This window comes from Equus asinus, chromosome 7 (assembly GCF_041296235.1).
Source record: "Equus asinus isolate D_3611 breed Donkey chromosome 7, EquAss-T2T_v2, whole genome shotgun sequence".
Classification (NCBI taxonomy): Eukaryota; Metazoa; Chordata; class Mammalia; order Perissodactyla; family Equidae; genus Equus; species Equus asinus.
In genome coordinates, this window is record NC_091796.1 from 41,325,374 (window position 1) to 41,342,035 (window position 16,662).

The window sequence follows — 16,662 nt, forward strand, 5'->3', positions numbered from 1 at the left end:
AAAACACATAATACCTTTTACTCTAAAAGGATTTAATTTATCAAAATGATATGTGCACAGAGACGTGATGCTAAAAAGACTTCAAGGAAAAAACAACAGTAATCTCTTCCCTGCACTGCTGCCCCACCAGGGAGCAGTTCTTTTAGTGGTTTCCTCTGGTATTTATTTTGTGTTTCTAAGTAATATTTTTATATGTCTGTATGTGGCTTAATGGACTTAAATTTTTTTTTATTGATTTCTCATTATAATTGATGGAGATTTAGCTTAATTGCTCCCTTTCCTCCTTTCCCCATTTCCCTAATGTAGTTTTCATAATTTTAGGTTAATATTCACTGTTTACAGTGTTATGGCTAAATATTGTTCACTTCTTCACTGCTAAGCCAAATATTGGGCTTTGAGTTCTTTTTTATACAGCGTTTTGTTTTTTCAGGATTTAGTAATTGCCTTTTTAGAATGACTTGTTGAGGGCCAGCCGTGGTGGATCACTGATTAAATTTGGCCTGCTCTACTTTGGCAGCCAGGTGTGGATCCTGGGTGCCGGCCTACACCACTCATCTGTTAGTGGCCATGTTGTGGTGGCAGCTCACATAAAAAAAGAAAAAAAGAGGAAGATTGGCACTGGCTCTTAGCTCAGGGTGAATCTTCCTTTGCAAAAAAACCCCAACTTGCTAGAGTTCTTTGTATCTTTGGCTGGTCTCTCAAACATCCAGTAGCCTCTCAGTAAGATTTTCCACTTGGCATAAATTTACGAGATAATCCATTTATCAGGATCTCCTTCCTGCAATCTTCTCTTTCTACTCCATGCATTCTCAATATCATCCCTCAGTGGGGAGAGAATTTGGTTCTTGGGACAGTGCAAAATTCTTAGTTATTACAATGGTTTGTGGCTCTCCAAAGGACCATGGTACATAAAAAAATAAACAGTATATCTCTGATCTTAAAAGTATTTTTAGGGGAGGAGGACCAATTAGAAAAGAAATGCCTAAAAAGGCTCGTGAGAGAAATAAGGAATAAAAGTTGCAAAACATTGTTCTATTTCATCGTGGACTGGAGTAGTTATGGTGAGCGTCACTGGAGTTACTCTCCAACGACTGCTCGACAGCCGTCATTCAGGGGATTTCCTTCCCTTATCTGTACCCTCTCATTCATATCTTTTTTTGTGTATTTCCTTGATTTGATGAAGGACATTTCCGGTAGCTTCCTGAGAGAGGTTACTTGGCAGGTAAAATTTTGGAGAAATGAATATCTGAAAATGTTCTTATCTTTTCTATTTGATTGATGGTTTGACTATATGTATTATTATTAGAAATAATTTCCCTAAGAATTGTTCCACTTTCTTCCAGCTTCTACTATTGCTATAAAGAAGCTAGATGCCATTAAGTTACATATCCTCTCATTTCCTCCAACCATTGGAAACTTTTAGAAGCTCTTTATCCCTGCTATTTTGAAATTTCATGTTGGGCCTGATTTCACTCCTGTTTCACTCGTATTGAGCTGCCTCTTTGGATTATCTGGTCACACACCCTCTTTAGTCCTGGGAAATTTTGTTGTATTGTTTCTTTGTTAATGTTTTCCCTGGAAATACTGTCAGTTGGATGTAGAACTTCCTGAGTTGTTCCTCTAATGTTCTTATCTTTTTTCTAACATCATCACTTAAAAAAGAGTGACGATTCTTCAAAATGTGGTAGTGCAAGATAGGAACTTAGTGTTCTTATTTTTCCAGGTTTTTAAAGTATTTTGCTGTTTGTCATCGTCCTAGGAATTATTTATCAATTGTCAATTACTCTGAACTACGTATAAGAAAGTGGAAGCATGATGAAGTTGTCTAGAAGGATGATGCAGTAGTGAACTAAGTCATCACTATCACATCATCCTTAAATTTTCAATTTTGTATTGCCCAAATTATTGCATCTTCTTTCAAGAAGGTATAAAAGAAGTCTGGAGACACCATCTTTGTAGTCATCACCTTTGTCTTCATTTTTTTCTTTGATTGAACATGGTTGAAAACTGAGAATTTTTCTTTTTTTTTCTTTTGAGGATGATTAGCCCTGAGCTAACATCTGCAGCCAATCCTCCTTTTTTTGCTGAGGAAGACTGGCCCTGAGCTAACATCCGTGCCCATCCCTCTACTTTATATGTGGGACTCCTACCACAACATGGCTTGCCAAGTGGTGCCTTGTCCACACCCGGGATCCGAACTGACGGACCCCAGGCTCCCAAAGTGGAACGTGTGAACTTAACCGCTGCTCCACGAGGCCAGCCACAAGAATTTTTCATTTTTATTTCATATTGGCAAAGAAAAGAAAATTGTCCATGAAAGACACAAATTTTCACAATTGTTAGACAAATCAGAAGACAAAATATAGAATTTTCGTCCAGCTGATTAGTAATTTAACAGGAGGGACTTCACGCAATATTTTGAGACAAGAAGTTAGACCATCCCATTTGGTTAAAGGACATGTGACAGTACTCTTTCATCCTTTATGATATTTTTGTAACAAAATTTGCTTGATACAGTTTGTAAGTGGGCAAATGCTAAAGGCAGATATGTGTATGAAGATGATTAGAAGGAATTAGATGATGTAGAAATGAAAAATTCATAGGATTAATCATTCTATTTGCTATTTAGAAGTCTAAAAAATCAAAGTGTTTTGCAATGATGGAGCAAATAAGATGACCTTTTTCTTTCCAGAAAAATTCTGAACCATCAAATTTTTCTGAAATGTACCTTGAGTATGCAAGTGCAAGAAGAACCAGAAGTAATGATAAACTAGAACTTACTAGAGATATATTTGAATCTGGAGTCAGTATTTACATGACAGATGTGTTCCAGGTTCATTCATGACAGTTGATGAACAGTTAGTTTCACTCAAGGAGTGTTGCCTAATTGAGGCAAGTATCTTTAAAACCAGGAAAATGTGGAATACAATTTAAGTTTGCTCTGTTTAAATTCTTACTAAAATTTCTAAAAAGGTTTTTACTATGCCTTTATTCTTAATTCTGTAAATAATTTGTAAAGTGAATTAAAAATACAGTGAAATATTAAGGGTCAGTTAGATTCAGATGGTAAGTGACCATGACTTTTTTCCTGATATACTGAGGGTTAAAAGGAATATAGTTTCAAAAGAGAACAATTTATTTTTTTAAATATCTTCCACTCTGGTGTCTGAGAAATTAAAAAATTGGGAATAAGTAATCATGATTCTCATCTCTTTAGAATACTTTGATTTTTGCTGATTTTTCTGAAAACATTTGATGAGAAATAGTTTCCTGGGCTGGCCCCTGGCCGAGTGGTTAAGTTTGCACGCTCCTCTTCGGTGGCCTGGAGTTTGGGTTGTTCATATCCTAGGTGCAGATATGGCATCAGGCCATGCTGAGGCGGTGTCCCACATATCACAACCAGAAGGACCTACAACTAGAATATATTTTTGGGGGGCAGAAGAAGAAACAAAAGAAGATTAGCAACAGATGTTAGCTCAGGTGCCAATCTTAAAGAAAAAGAAAGAGTTTCCTTAATAATAGTTCTCAAAGGTATTGTTAAAATACAAGGTTAATATTTCTTAGCTCTTAATATTATTTAAGATCTTTTATAATTTGCAAAATGCTCGTAAATTTCATATAAGAGTTCTGGTTTTGTTTGTTGTAGTTTTTGTATTCTAAGATCCTCTAAATTAAACCATATTTTCTGATAATCACAGTGTTTATTGGTAAATATTTTTTACCTTGAGGCTATGCATTTTCTGAATTAAATAATTATACAACATTTAATTATTTAGTTCTTTTCCCTTACTGCAATATTTACATTTTGAAAATATATTAAGTTTTGGTATATCTATTCCTGTTTATCTAAAGTTACATAGTCATAAGTGCCAACATTATGTAGAATTTGTTAGTATTTCTTAGTGCTTTTTTGTTTAGTCTGAATAGTGATTTTCTGGCACTTTCGCCTTTTATGAATAATTAAGAAGGGAAAATATGTGATTTACAGGTGATGTTTATGTTTAGGATATTCAGTCTTTTTAACTTGCAGATTTGGAGTTACTAAATATATTTAGTTTCAATAGGATGAGGATCAGAGTTGCTTGAGGTCTAGCTCACTACTGGCAGCCCTTGTGAGATATGGATTGGGAACACTAATAACTCTGTGTCCCAAGTTACTGGCACTGAGAAGGAAACAAAGAAGAGACGGGGAAAGAATGCTACATTTTGTGAGTGTGAGTGGAGGATAGAGCATTATGTCATTTTTCAGCTTTTAGCTGCCTTCCTTACCCTTCGTAACCAAGACAAAGTACATTCTGCCTAGAGAAGCTTTAACTGGTAGGGTAACATGGTTCCTGTTTCAATTCTGAACAAAGAACCTGTAGAGATGGAAAGCGGTATGAGCAAAATACTGATTTCATCCCAGAGTAAGTATGAGGTTTTTTTTTTTTTGAGGAAGATTAGCCCTGAGCTTACTACTGCCAATCCTCTTCTTTTTGCTGAGGAAGACTGGCCCTGAGCTAACATCAGTGCCCATCTTCCTCTACTTTATATGTGGGATGCCTACCACAGCATGGCTTTTGCCAAGTGGTGCCATGTCCACACCCGGGATCTGAATGGGTGAACCTCGGGCCACCAAAAAGTGGAACATGTGAACTTAACCTCTGTGCCACCAGGCCGGTCCCAGTATAAGAGAATTTTAAGGGGCGAGAGTTGTTAATAAATGTTAAAGTCTTTGTTCACATAAAAAATTTAAAAACTATCACTTTTTCCACTTTCTGCAAAAGAGTCATTTGAAAAAGCAAAAAAGTAGAAGGATGCCCTTGATTTATTGGCATATAAAAAAACTGAAAGAGGAGTTCTTAATTAACCTCTCAAGGAAAACAGGTGGCTGCAGGGAAAACTTACCCTGTCAACCTAAATGTGACCTACCTGAAGGATAAAACCCACTTCTGCCATATAGTATGTTTTTAAATCTTTCCTTGGCTCCTCATATGTATCCTTAGTTGAGTACCCAGGGTCTTCTTGCACCAGTATTTAGAAAGTATTATTTCACTTTAAGAACTTGTACGTGTGTGTACTTGCTTTTTCCTTTTGATTTAATTTTATTTTTAGTTATGCAGACATTTATTTAGTTCCAAAGTCAAAGCTATAGAACAAGGTACATTCACAGAGGTCTAGCTTCTGTCCATTTCCCCTCCCCTTTCACCTCTCTTCTCTCCCTTATATATAATGAAATTTATTAGATTTATCCTTCTATTGTTTCTCTTTGACACCATACACAAATACAGATGTGCCTCTTCATATTTTCTTCCCTTTCTTATACAAAAATGCATACTTTTCTGTTGTTGCCTTTTTTCACTTAACAACAAATCCCGGAGAGCACTTCATAGTAATATATGGAGAGTTCCCCCTTTCTCTTAGAGCTGCATGGTGCAACCACTTAATAGATGTACCATAGTTTATTTAACTAGTCCCCTCCTGATGGACATGTGGGTTTTCTAGTCTTTTATTAAAGATAGTGTTGCAGTGAATAGCTGTTTTGGAAGATCTAATTTATTTATTCAGAACTCTCCAGCCCACCGTGAAACAAACCCCTTTTCATATGTCTACAACTTAGCTGTTATTTGTTAAATTTAAGCAGCATGGAAGCAATGAAGTAAATAGAAAAATAATTAAAGTTGACAAAGTCATTTCCCCATATCTGTGGAGGTTCCTTCCTATTTAACCAAAGTTTTCATTATCTATCTTTTTTTCGTTATCTTTCTTTTCTTGTCATTGTACTAAATGAAAATATACATTAATTTTCTAGGCAGAGACCAATTTTAACTGATTTGGGGGGATATATTTAATGGTTGGTAAGAAAATTGATTTTGTTATTCTAACAGTCTAGTCTGTGTCATTCATCCTTCAATTTTTGCCATTTTTCATAAAGATGATATTTGTGGGAATGTGTTTCCTATTCTGTAACAATGAATGTGAAATTGTTACGGTGGTATCCCTCGTAAATGATATATGGGTTATTCTCATAAGACATTTGTTGGAATTAAAATTTTTTGTATATATGGCAACAGGTTAGATACACTATTGGTCAAGATGAATAGCTTTTTTTCTTCAACTTTCCCAGTCGTTTAATGTAGTAGTATAATGTAAACAGAAAATATATTTGCTCTGTTTTCAGTGATTAAGATGAAAACAAAAAGTACATAAAGTTTCATAATCAGCATAGGTCACTAAGAATGTAGTGTTCTTTTAGTAAAACTGAATTAGGTACTCTGCTTACACCTAGTGAAATGACTAAGTCCAAATAAAAAAAAGTTAGAATAGTTGTAATGTAAAATACTTAGCATGGAGCAAGAGAGATTTGACATTTTAAGAATCACTTTATATACCTGTATACAGAAAGTGAAAATACAGTTCTGTGTATTTGATTATAAGGTAAGTATGCTTTGAAGTTCTGTTTAAAGAGGTTTTGTTACTGTCATATTCAAGTAATCAAGTTATGAAGTAGGGTTTGTCAGCCTCAGCACTACTGACATTGAGCCAGATAATTTGTTGTGGGAGGCTGTCTTGTTCTGTTCCTTGTGGGATGTTTTGCATCATTCCTGACATCTTTTCCTAGATGTCAGTAGGACCCTCCTCCCCACCTCTAGTTGTGACAACCCAAAGTATCTCCAGACATTGCCAGCTGTTTCCTGGGGGTCAGAATCACTCTTAGTTGAGAACCACTGTTCTGAAACGATATCATTTATGAAAAGGAGCTAGTTATGACGACATGACTAGTGGCAGGGGCACAAAATTTCAGTTCTAAAATCCTTTCACTCACGTAATTAATACTTAAAGCATTAATGGGTAAGTTGTGGGATCATTGTGTAGGTTTGAGAATGTCAATTCTATTTTTGCAAATATATATACTCCTGTGTATGAATGTATTCGTATGGCTTTATGTGTCACACGTATCACATATATATATTAAAGCACAGGTGAAACATGCTTGTTACATATCTTTAAGCATGAGTGAAAAATGCTTGTTTGTAGCTAGAAATTATTTTTTAAGACTTTTAGGAATACGGACTTGAAATTTTGTCTGTTGTAAACTGATTCTATTGAGGAATTTTAACTGTTTTTTTATGTTGTTAATTTTAGCTACTACTCCATGGTTTGAGTCCTATAGAGAGACCTTTCTTCAGTCAATGCCAGCATCAGATCATGAATTTCTGAACCACTATTTAGCATGTATCCTTTGACCTTAATGTTCTCTTAAAATCAAATGCTTTGGTAAGGAAAATAAGCCAGACAGAGAAGGACAAACACCTTTTCATTTCACTCATTTGTGGAAGATAAACTTATGGACAAAGAGAAGAGCTTAGTGGTTATCAGGGGTTGGGGAGTGGACACAAGGGGTGAAGGAGCACATTTATATGGAGTCTGATGAATAATATACAACTGAAATTTCACAATGTTGTGAACTATTATGACCACAATGAAAAAAATCAAATGTTTTGGAAATTATTAATCTCAGAAATAGTTATATAAAGGCAAAATTGTTGAGAGGATGTAGAGAATGGAAAAATTATTTTTTATTGTTGCTATTTCAAGTTTTTGTTATTGTTAAATGGTGTCTCAGATACAGGACTGATGTAATAAATTAATTTTGATTAGAAAATAAGAATACTGGGGCTGGCCCCATGGCGGAGTGGTTAAGTTCCTGCGCTCAGCTGTGGCAGCCCAGGGTTTTGCTGGTTTGGATCCTGGGCGCAGATGTGGCACCATTTCGTCACGCCACACTAGATGGCGTCCCACATGCCACAACTAGAAGGACCCACAACTAAAATATAATACTGCATACTGGGAGAGTTGGAGAAAAAGCAGAAAGAAAAAAAAACCTTTTAAAAAAAAAGAGAAAATAGGAATACTGAGGGTTTGCTTATTGTTTTTCTTTATCCCCCACCTTAGAGATTTCATGCTTAATAAGTTTTTAAGCCATTTTAGAAAGAGAAAATGTAAACTGTCACTTTTAACTGCTTTTGCTGATTGCAGTCAAAATTGATTGCTTATGCAAAAGCTCATATTTAAAGACAGTTTTCTATCTTTTTAGTAACCTGTTTTATAGCTATTAACCTCCTTTGACAGTTGTGGTTTTTTAGTTTTCTTAATGAGGTTGCAGAGAAAAGTTAAGAGATAAGATAGAGTATGAAACTGCAGTGAGATAGAATGGAGAGGAGCAGTACTCAGCAGAATTGTTCATTATGTTGATAATTGTACAATTTTGGTATTGTCCATTTTTATTTTTATAGATTTCCTTATTGTATATGTAAATGACCTGAAAAACTGTCAACAAAAAATCTTTAAGATTTAAAACCTTGAATTACTTAGATGTGTTGGAGATAGTATTTTGTGCTTGTGGTGAAAACCTATGAAATCAGATTTTTTTTTTAGCTCAGAAAATATCTTCCTAAAGTTTGTTTTAATAGGATAGTATTTATCATTGAGTGATAAGTGGTAATTACCTTAATAATACGGTTTACAAGGTATGTTGGTAGCATCCTCTAGTGAAGCTGAACCTGTGGAACAGTTTTCAAAGTTGTCGCAAGAACAGCATCGAATTCAGCACAACAGTGACTGTTCTTACCCCAAGTGGTTTATCCCAAATACACTTAAATATTATGTACTTTTACATGATGCAAGTGCAGGAGATGAACAGAGGTAAGCTTTATTTTAAAATGGTTTCCCATTAAATGATTTAACATTAATTTGGACATGGCTTGTTTAAATTTTAGATATATTTTTCATCCAAGAGTGTAAAAATTTATTAATAAAACGTTTAACTGTATTTTTTATTCCAGTTATATTCAACACCTAAGTCATTTTATATTAGATTTCATATGCTTCCCCAAACTTTCCTTTAAATATATATCTTTATTACTACAATTTTTGTACAAAAGTGCTTACTATTTTACACCTCTAGGCCTTAGCTGTTATTTCTCACTTTATATAAAATTATTTCTCATTTTTTGTCTTTTCTTCTTCCTAGTTTTTCTCTAACTTTTCACTTCCTGGCTGTTGCTCATAGGCACTTCTTTTTCACTCTTCGCTCTTTTGTCACTTTTTATTTTTAGCCTTGATATTTTTCACACTCTCAAAAAACATCCAAACATTTCTTTATGTTCAACCCTTTAATATTTCTTATTAGTGATTTGCTGTAGACCTCTTATCTTTGGGATAAGTGAATTACTTATATTTAAAAATAGAATAAGTTTTTGAAAAATAAGATAACATTAAAAGCAATTTTATGTTTATGGCTTTGGAGTTTATTTTGAATTTTGCTTCAAGATGTGGATCAAATTAATCTTTTGTTTCAAACTCTTGTTTTGATAATGCTATTTAGGGTGTGCAATTAAGTAATCATTTCTTACTCTTGTTCTGAGCACAGATCATCATTTTTTAATACATTCTCCTCTATAAAACCAAAGAATTATTCTGAGGATTACTAATCTTTAGGATATTTTGAAATCATAAACAGTCTGCACCCTGTTGGATAAAGTGTACTATATAAATAGAAATAATTTGAACTAGCTATTAAACTTAGTTTCTATCAGTTAAATTTGGTGTATATTTTCCGTATTGAATGGTTGTAACTGGGATATTTAAGTGGTAATTCAAGTATTAGATCAGTGGTTCTTATGTTTAGCAGAAACATTGGTAAAGTGAGCAGTTTAGTTTATTATTCTAGAGTATATATACATATATATATACTTATATCTGTGTTTATACAAATTTATAACTATTTTACATATCCAACCTTAATTTTATAGTGTGTAATATGATTTGTTTGCTAGGCTTGTTAGTTGTGTAATATTTGCATGTACATTTGAATATGATATAAGATTTTCCATGTGTTTTTTGGCACCAGATGGCTGATTGACTAAAAAACTACCTATTTTTTAAACTGGGTTAGCTTATGTATCAAAATTTCATTTTTCATTAGAATGTTGTCTTATCATTGGAATTAGCTTATCTTCCACCAACTAGCAAGTTGAGTTAACTTAAAGGAAATCAATATGCTTCTTGTTGCATCTGAGATATAGCTCATGGATCTAGCTATTATAAATTTTGCAAGAAAAAAGGGTGGATTTTTATGTAATGAATACCTTGGCTGCTTTTCTTGAGTTTTCTCCCTCCTGTTATTCCTTTGAACTGTATTCCTTTGGAGACAGCTGAGGGAACGGTAAACTATGGCAATGAAAGATGTTTTGTAAGTTTTGGGGTGCTATATTTTCTGTTTTAGCAGTTAACGTTTTTCGATAAGTGTCTGTTCTCTAAGACAGTATTTCCCAAAGTCGTATTTCCTGAAGACTAGTTCTCATAGTTGAAGGAGTTCCTGATCTCTAAGTTTGAAACAACTCTTTAGAAATTCATAGTGCACGTCAGCGAATGGAAGGCTTCCTGATGGTCTGCCGCAAAGAAACTGTTTGGCTTTGTTTACTGTAGTTCCCCAAACTAGTCTGACCCTCAGAACTTTCTCTTTGAATAACATAGGAGTACCTTCCACATTTTATTCCATGAAGCATACTTTGGTAACTGCTTTAAGGTGATATCTAAGCTAGCTAAAGTTCAGTTAGGATCACGATCTTTAATTTTTTTATTATTCTATCTCTAATTTTCTGTTCTGCCTTTTGGGGACTATTTTTGCATTGTTTTTGTGTTATTTTAATATTTATCATTTTCTAAGATCTCCTCATTTATTACAAACTTTTTTCCATTTTTTTTAGAGCTGAGTCAATTTATGAAGAAATGAAACAGAAATATGGAACTCAGGGTTGCTATTTACTTAAAATTAATTCTCGAACATCTAATCGAGCATCAGATGAACAGATACCAGATCCTTGGAGTCAGTATCTCCAGAAAAATAGTATTCAAAACCAGGTATATGTAAAAAAAAAACAATGAAGCAAACCGCAAAAGCTGTATTTCAGTTTTATGACATAATGGTGTCACTGTAGAATTTTTTATGTCTTGGTTTAACTAGTAAAATTACTAATATTTATTTTGTGGTATCTGGCTAGTTTTGATCCGTCAGGATGTGAGCTCTTAAATCAGTGGTGCAAAAGCTGTTTCTAAGTTAATCCCTTATGTATATTCCTTTCAGGTATATAATATCACTGTTAATTATCTTTTTCTTAAAAGATGAAAGAAAAGTAAATTACACAAGAAGAATTGAATTAGATTGGGTAGACATGTAGAGAATAGGACTTTTGACTTGTATATTTGTTATGAATGCTTACAGTCAATTCTTTATTATCCACATGCTCTGGGGTTGCCTTCCTTCATTTTCACCATGCTGTTCTTATGGCCACCTTTTGGAGCTCATACTTTTTAGGTGGGTGGGCTTTTTTCCCTAACTTTCCTCTGATTTCTTTTCCTTCTGAATTTTGAGGAAGTAGTATTTCTTCCTAATCTACTCTTTTCTTAATCTGGAATTCTAGACGACTGTTAATTGTTGTCTGTTGGCCGAAGTGGGTGAATGTAAGGTTTCACACTGTCAAATTTTTAAGATAGAATTGTATGTGACTTGGTAGTAGCTGAATGCCAAGTTCCTATGCTTAGTTCAGATAATCAAGAGTTGACTGTTTCTTGTTTAGAAGGAGGACTTCTTAAGTAAATAGAAAATTTATTTATATTTTGTACAATTAAACTACATTATGTACTCTTTATGTGATTTTTAAAAAAATGTCAATTATAATAAAGTTTATGTAATATTTGATATTCTAATATAAATATTGTTTAATAATTTAGTTGCTTTATTTCTGTCATATATGGAATTTTTATCCAGATACAGTGGTATACTGATATTTTACTCATTTTAATACTGAGATAATTGCTGACCTTTTTAAAGATAATGCTAGAGAAAAGTGTCTGAGAAAAAAAGAACCAGCTGGATGTGAAGGAACTTTATTTTTTAAAATGGTCTTTCAGAGTCACACTTAGAATAGGAATGGTGTTGATGTATTCAGTTTAGAGTCCAGCCATCTAAGGTTGGGAAGGGGCACGTGAGTCAGATTGTCCAGTTTGAGGACTTTTAACAGAAGACAGAGGTATCAGAAATTCTATAGCTTAGAATCCTGGAAACCTAGGATTGGAGGATAGGTTAAAGGTTATCAAATTAAGCCTCTCTTTTAATGGTTTAATTTCCTTTAAACCTCTGAATGACCTCATCTAGTGACAGTACTCACTATTTTCTCAGGTGACCCATTCCATGTCTGAACAACCCAAGTTGATCAGTCCTGTGGGGATCATATCAGTTTTCCATTTAAGATAGCTTTCAAAATACAGAAGGTTAGCTCCCGTGTCCCCTCTGATGTTTTCCAGGCTAAATATACTCAGTTTTTCCAATTTTTTCTTTTCTTTTTTTTTTTTTGGGGGGGGGAAGATTAGCCCTGAGCTAACTACTGCCAATCCTCCTCTTTTTGCTGAGGAAGACTGGCCTCTAAGCTAACATCCTTGCCCATCTTCCTCTATTTTATATGTGGGACGCCTACCACAGCATGGGTTTTTGCCAAGTGGTGCCATGTCTGCACCTCGGATCCAAACCAGCGAACCCCGGGCCACTGAGAAGTGGAATGTGTGCACTTAACCGCTGCGCCACCAGGCTGGTCCCATCAACTTTTCCTTAAATGGTGGTTTCAGACTGTTTCTTGTCCTGATTGCTTTCCTCTTATTAAGTTCTAGTTTATGTATTTCTCTCAAAGTATGGCTCTCCAAATAATACCTCATGTTTACCGATATTAGTCTGAGTATTTTTATTTTAAGTTTTTCTTGTTGGCTGAGAAACCAGTACTTTTGTACAAATAAACACTGCATTGGATATTTTTCCAAAACACTTTTATGTATTCAGAATGACTCCAACCTATTAACACTGTGTCCATGACCCAGGAGATTCCATACCATCCCTCGTTTTCCCCTGCTTGGTTCTAATAGTCCATCTCTCTTGCTATTATTCCTTTCTTAGATGCATATACAAGTATTCACATAGACATATACAGATCACATATAAACAGATAAACTGTAAAAGAGATCATTTGAATTCAGAAGAATTAGGATAGTAGATTGAATGTGAAAGGGGATTTAAGAATATAGTAGGTGTGGATTGGAGTGATAGAAAAGGTACATGGAAGAATTTAAGAATTTGGAGAAATGGGAGAGAGGAGTCGTAGCAAATAAATGAGGCTTACAGTTAGCAGAGCAACCATAGTTGTTGATGGATTTGGTGGTGTCTTAAACATGATTAAATATAACTGTTAATGCTCTTTTATTTTATTTTGATAGGAATCATATGAAGATGGCCATTGTACTATAACTTCAAATAAGAATTCTGATAGTAACTTGCTTTCATTGGATGGATTAGATAACGAAGTCAAAGGTCTTGATATACTTTCTCTAAGTTTCTCTTTTGATTGGAAATATGCACTGTTGTGAAAGCATGCTAATCTTTATAGATAAAAGATGGGGGAAATTTTCATAATGAAAAAAGATAGTGGGCAGGTTAGCTTTTCCTCTGAAGATTTTGAGTCATTTGAGTCTGATGTTTTTTGACATTTAAAAATTTATGAGTAATAAATCAGATTTCCTTAAATTTTTGTGGAAAGCAAGGGAAGATATGATGTGCCACATTAATTATTCCCCAAATTCACATGCTTTTGAGAGCTTTATTTCTGTATTTTAAATTATAGTTTTGGTAGTGATAGCTCTAAAATTTTTTTGTTGTAATTTTTCTTGTTGCTTAGTTGTGCTATTTAAAAGTAATTCTTTATATTATTTTAACACTGTATTTTTCTTCATTTGTTTACATGAATTTATAAATTTCTGTTATGTGTAACAAGTATTAACCCAAGCCCTGTGATTTTCGGGGGGAAGCTGTTAGTGTTATTATATCTTATACTTCTAGGATACACAGAAAGTTAAAGGTTCCAACATTTCTTCCCTTTTTCTTTAGCAGTATGGTAGTAATATCACAATTTTCTGTTGCATTCTGAGAGTAAAAGAAAGATCTGTTTTTCAGTAGATGGCTTACCAAATAACTTTAGAGCTCACCCACTTCAATTGGACCCATCCGGTGACCCTTCTAACAGCATTGATGGCCCAGATCATGTAAAATCTGCTTCATCGTTACATGAAACAAAGAAAGCAAATACTGGAATTATTCATGGTGCATGTTTAACCCTTACTGATCATGATAGAATTCGACAGTTTATACAAGAGTTCACATTTCGAGGCCTTTTACCACATATAGAGAAAACAATTCGGCAATTAAATGATCAGGTAAGATTTAATCTTTTGGATTACTATTTTTAAAATTTCAATAAATAGTAAACTTGAGAGTATAGTAGTATAAGTTATTTAAAGTATTTGGAGTTTTTCTTTTTATAATAGACCAATATTAGGATTTATTGACACTACTCTCAGTGATGAAATTCTGCTAAATGCTAGAAGAGGCTTATATTTTCACTAGAGATTTTGTCAGTGTATTCGACAGTTTTCTATAAATCAATGTTGTTAACATGAACATTTGCTCATTCTTAAAGCTTTTTAGCTGTTTAGAATTTTTTTATGTAAGAGAAAAATATTCTCATATTTGTCCACATATTTAATCTTTTTTCGTAGCTAATATCAAGAAAAGGTTTGAGTCGATCTCTATTTTCTGCAACTAAAAAATGGTTTAGTGGCAGTAAAGTTCCAGAAAAGAGCATTAACGAGCTGAAAAATACATCTGGATTGTTGTGAGTAAAATATTTTCGTTTTGTTTTTCTGTGTTTAACTCTGATTAGTGTTTGACCCTATGATGTTCTGCAGAAAGTGACTATTTCTTTAGTTTCTTAATTTTATATTGGTCAAAACTCAGGTAGATAAAAACAATGACTGTAAGCAAATTATATTAAATTAAAAAACCCTGTAAGTAATTGGATATCTAAAAATGAGCAAGATAAGTGGGAAAATCACTTTACTTTGAGTCTGTTTGTCAAAAGATAAGAGTTAGATTAAGTATTTGTTAATAACTCTTCTACATTAAAATAGTGTGGTCTAGTGATTCTAAGACATGGCATATGTTTAGAAAATTTTGTTTAATATAAAATCCTATTTTAAGGGAAAATAAAATTCATTTTGGATTTTTTTTTCCTGGTTGTATATAAAAGTGAGTCACCTGGAATTAACTATTTCCTTCATAATTTGACCATGGAGAAAATGCTTGCCTACTGTTGAGAAGTTCTCAGTACAGGGCTATAAATTATGTAAATAAGATGTAACTGTTCCCAGATATCTTTGAGAAATGATACTCTCTCCTTGGAGGTAGAATTCTTGTAAAACAGGATCAGTTTTCCTCATGTTCTGGACAGCCGAACAGCTTGTTAGACATTTCATAATATTTAATGGTTTAGGGGTTATAAGTTATAAATTACTTCCTTATTTTGTATTTACAGGTATCCACCAGAGGCACCAGAGCTTCAAATCAGGAAAATGGCTGACTTATGTTTTTTGGTGCAGCATTATGATTTGGCTTACAGTTGCTATCATACTGCAAAGAAAGATTTTCTTAATGATCAAGCAATGCTTTATGCAGCTGGTGCCTTGGTTGGTATTCTACAGTATTATAATTTCTTATTTTTGCTACTGTAAATGATTTAGAAATGTCTGTTTATGAAATGGTGAACAAAATACTTAGGGATAAAGTGGTACTCAAATACCATACAATGCTTTATAGGTTTTGAATTAGTTTATGTTGAGCTGATGGATTTTTCTTAAACTAGTGCATTCAAACATGGTCATGTATGAGGGTTGATTTCTTAGTTTTGATTAGTACCTTCTAATTTCTGTGTCCATTTTCAAAATTTAATTTGAATTTCACTCTTTATTATATTCACAGTATAAAGTTTTTTTCTTTAGAAGATGCTTGTAGACCTCTTGAAAAATGATTTTAGGTTGCTTGAAATGTTTCTTCTGTTGGAAGACTGTCTGTTGGTTAAGAAGATGTACTTTGGTGTGAGACAGACTGTCGTCTTCAGCAAGTTATTGAACATCTCTAGTCCTCAGTTTTCTTATCTGTAAAATGTGAATCCTAATGGCAGTAGGGTTGTATAAGGTATAGGCATTTAAAGTGCCTAGCACACTGCCTTGTATATGTATGTACGCTGTCGGTAGGCATTGGCTATGTTAGTTTTTGTAATTGATAGGTAAACCTAGGTGTTTCAGAAGGATTTTCTGTACTTTACTGCCTTATAACCTTTTAATGTGTTTGAAAAGTTGTCATAAATATATTTGTAATGTGCTGTCTCTACTTAGAAGAGAGTAAAACTAGCGCTGTTACTTTCTTCTTAGTCCTTTTAAAAACATGTATGCATATAAACAAGTGTAAAGAATAAAATATATAAGAACTCTAGATACTTTATTGCTAATTATCATGTAGACACTTGTTTAAACTCGTCTGTTTTCATTTATTTTAATAGTGTGTATATATAAAACTAAAATAGTTAACTTAAAAATGTAAAGCTAAAATAGGAAAATTATATTACTGTTCCTTTTTATTTCTATAATATTTTTAATGAAAAAAGTCAGCTAACTTTTAAAAAACTTTGTTCAGGAACTGAAAATATGTTATCTTCATGAGTAGAAGTGTTTGAAAAATTATAT

At 33.5% G+C, this 16,662-nt stretch overlaps 1 protein-coding gene across 4 annotated transcripts in view; it reads left to right on the forward strand.

The window, feature by feature from the left end:
* Positions 1-16,662, forward strand: part of TRAPPC8 (trafficking protein particle complex subunit 8) — an 82,178-nt gene that overhangs the window by 8,703 nt on the left and 56,813 nt on the right. For 2 of the 4 annotated variants that reach the window (XM_070513256.1, XM_070513258.1), the window contains exons 3-9: positions 7,126-7,215; positions 8,511-8,685; positions 10,752-10,905; positions 13,306-13,399; positions 14,039-14,298; positions 14,641-14,756; positions 15,456-15,606. In XM_070513256.1, the coding sequence (XP_070369357.1) occupies positions 7,126-7,215; positions 8,511-8,685; positions 10,752-10,905; positions 13,306-13,399; positions 14,039-14,298; positions 14,641-14,756; positions 15,456-15,606 (1,040 nt within the window). The remainder of the gene's footprint in view (positions 1-7,125; positions 7,216-8,510; positions 8,686-10,751; positions 10,906-13,305; positions 13,400-14,038; positions 14,299-14,640; positions 14,757-15,455; positions 15,607-16,662) is intronic. The other 2 variants (XM_070513257.1, XM_014845364.3) reach the window with 1 other exon arrangement.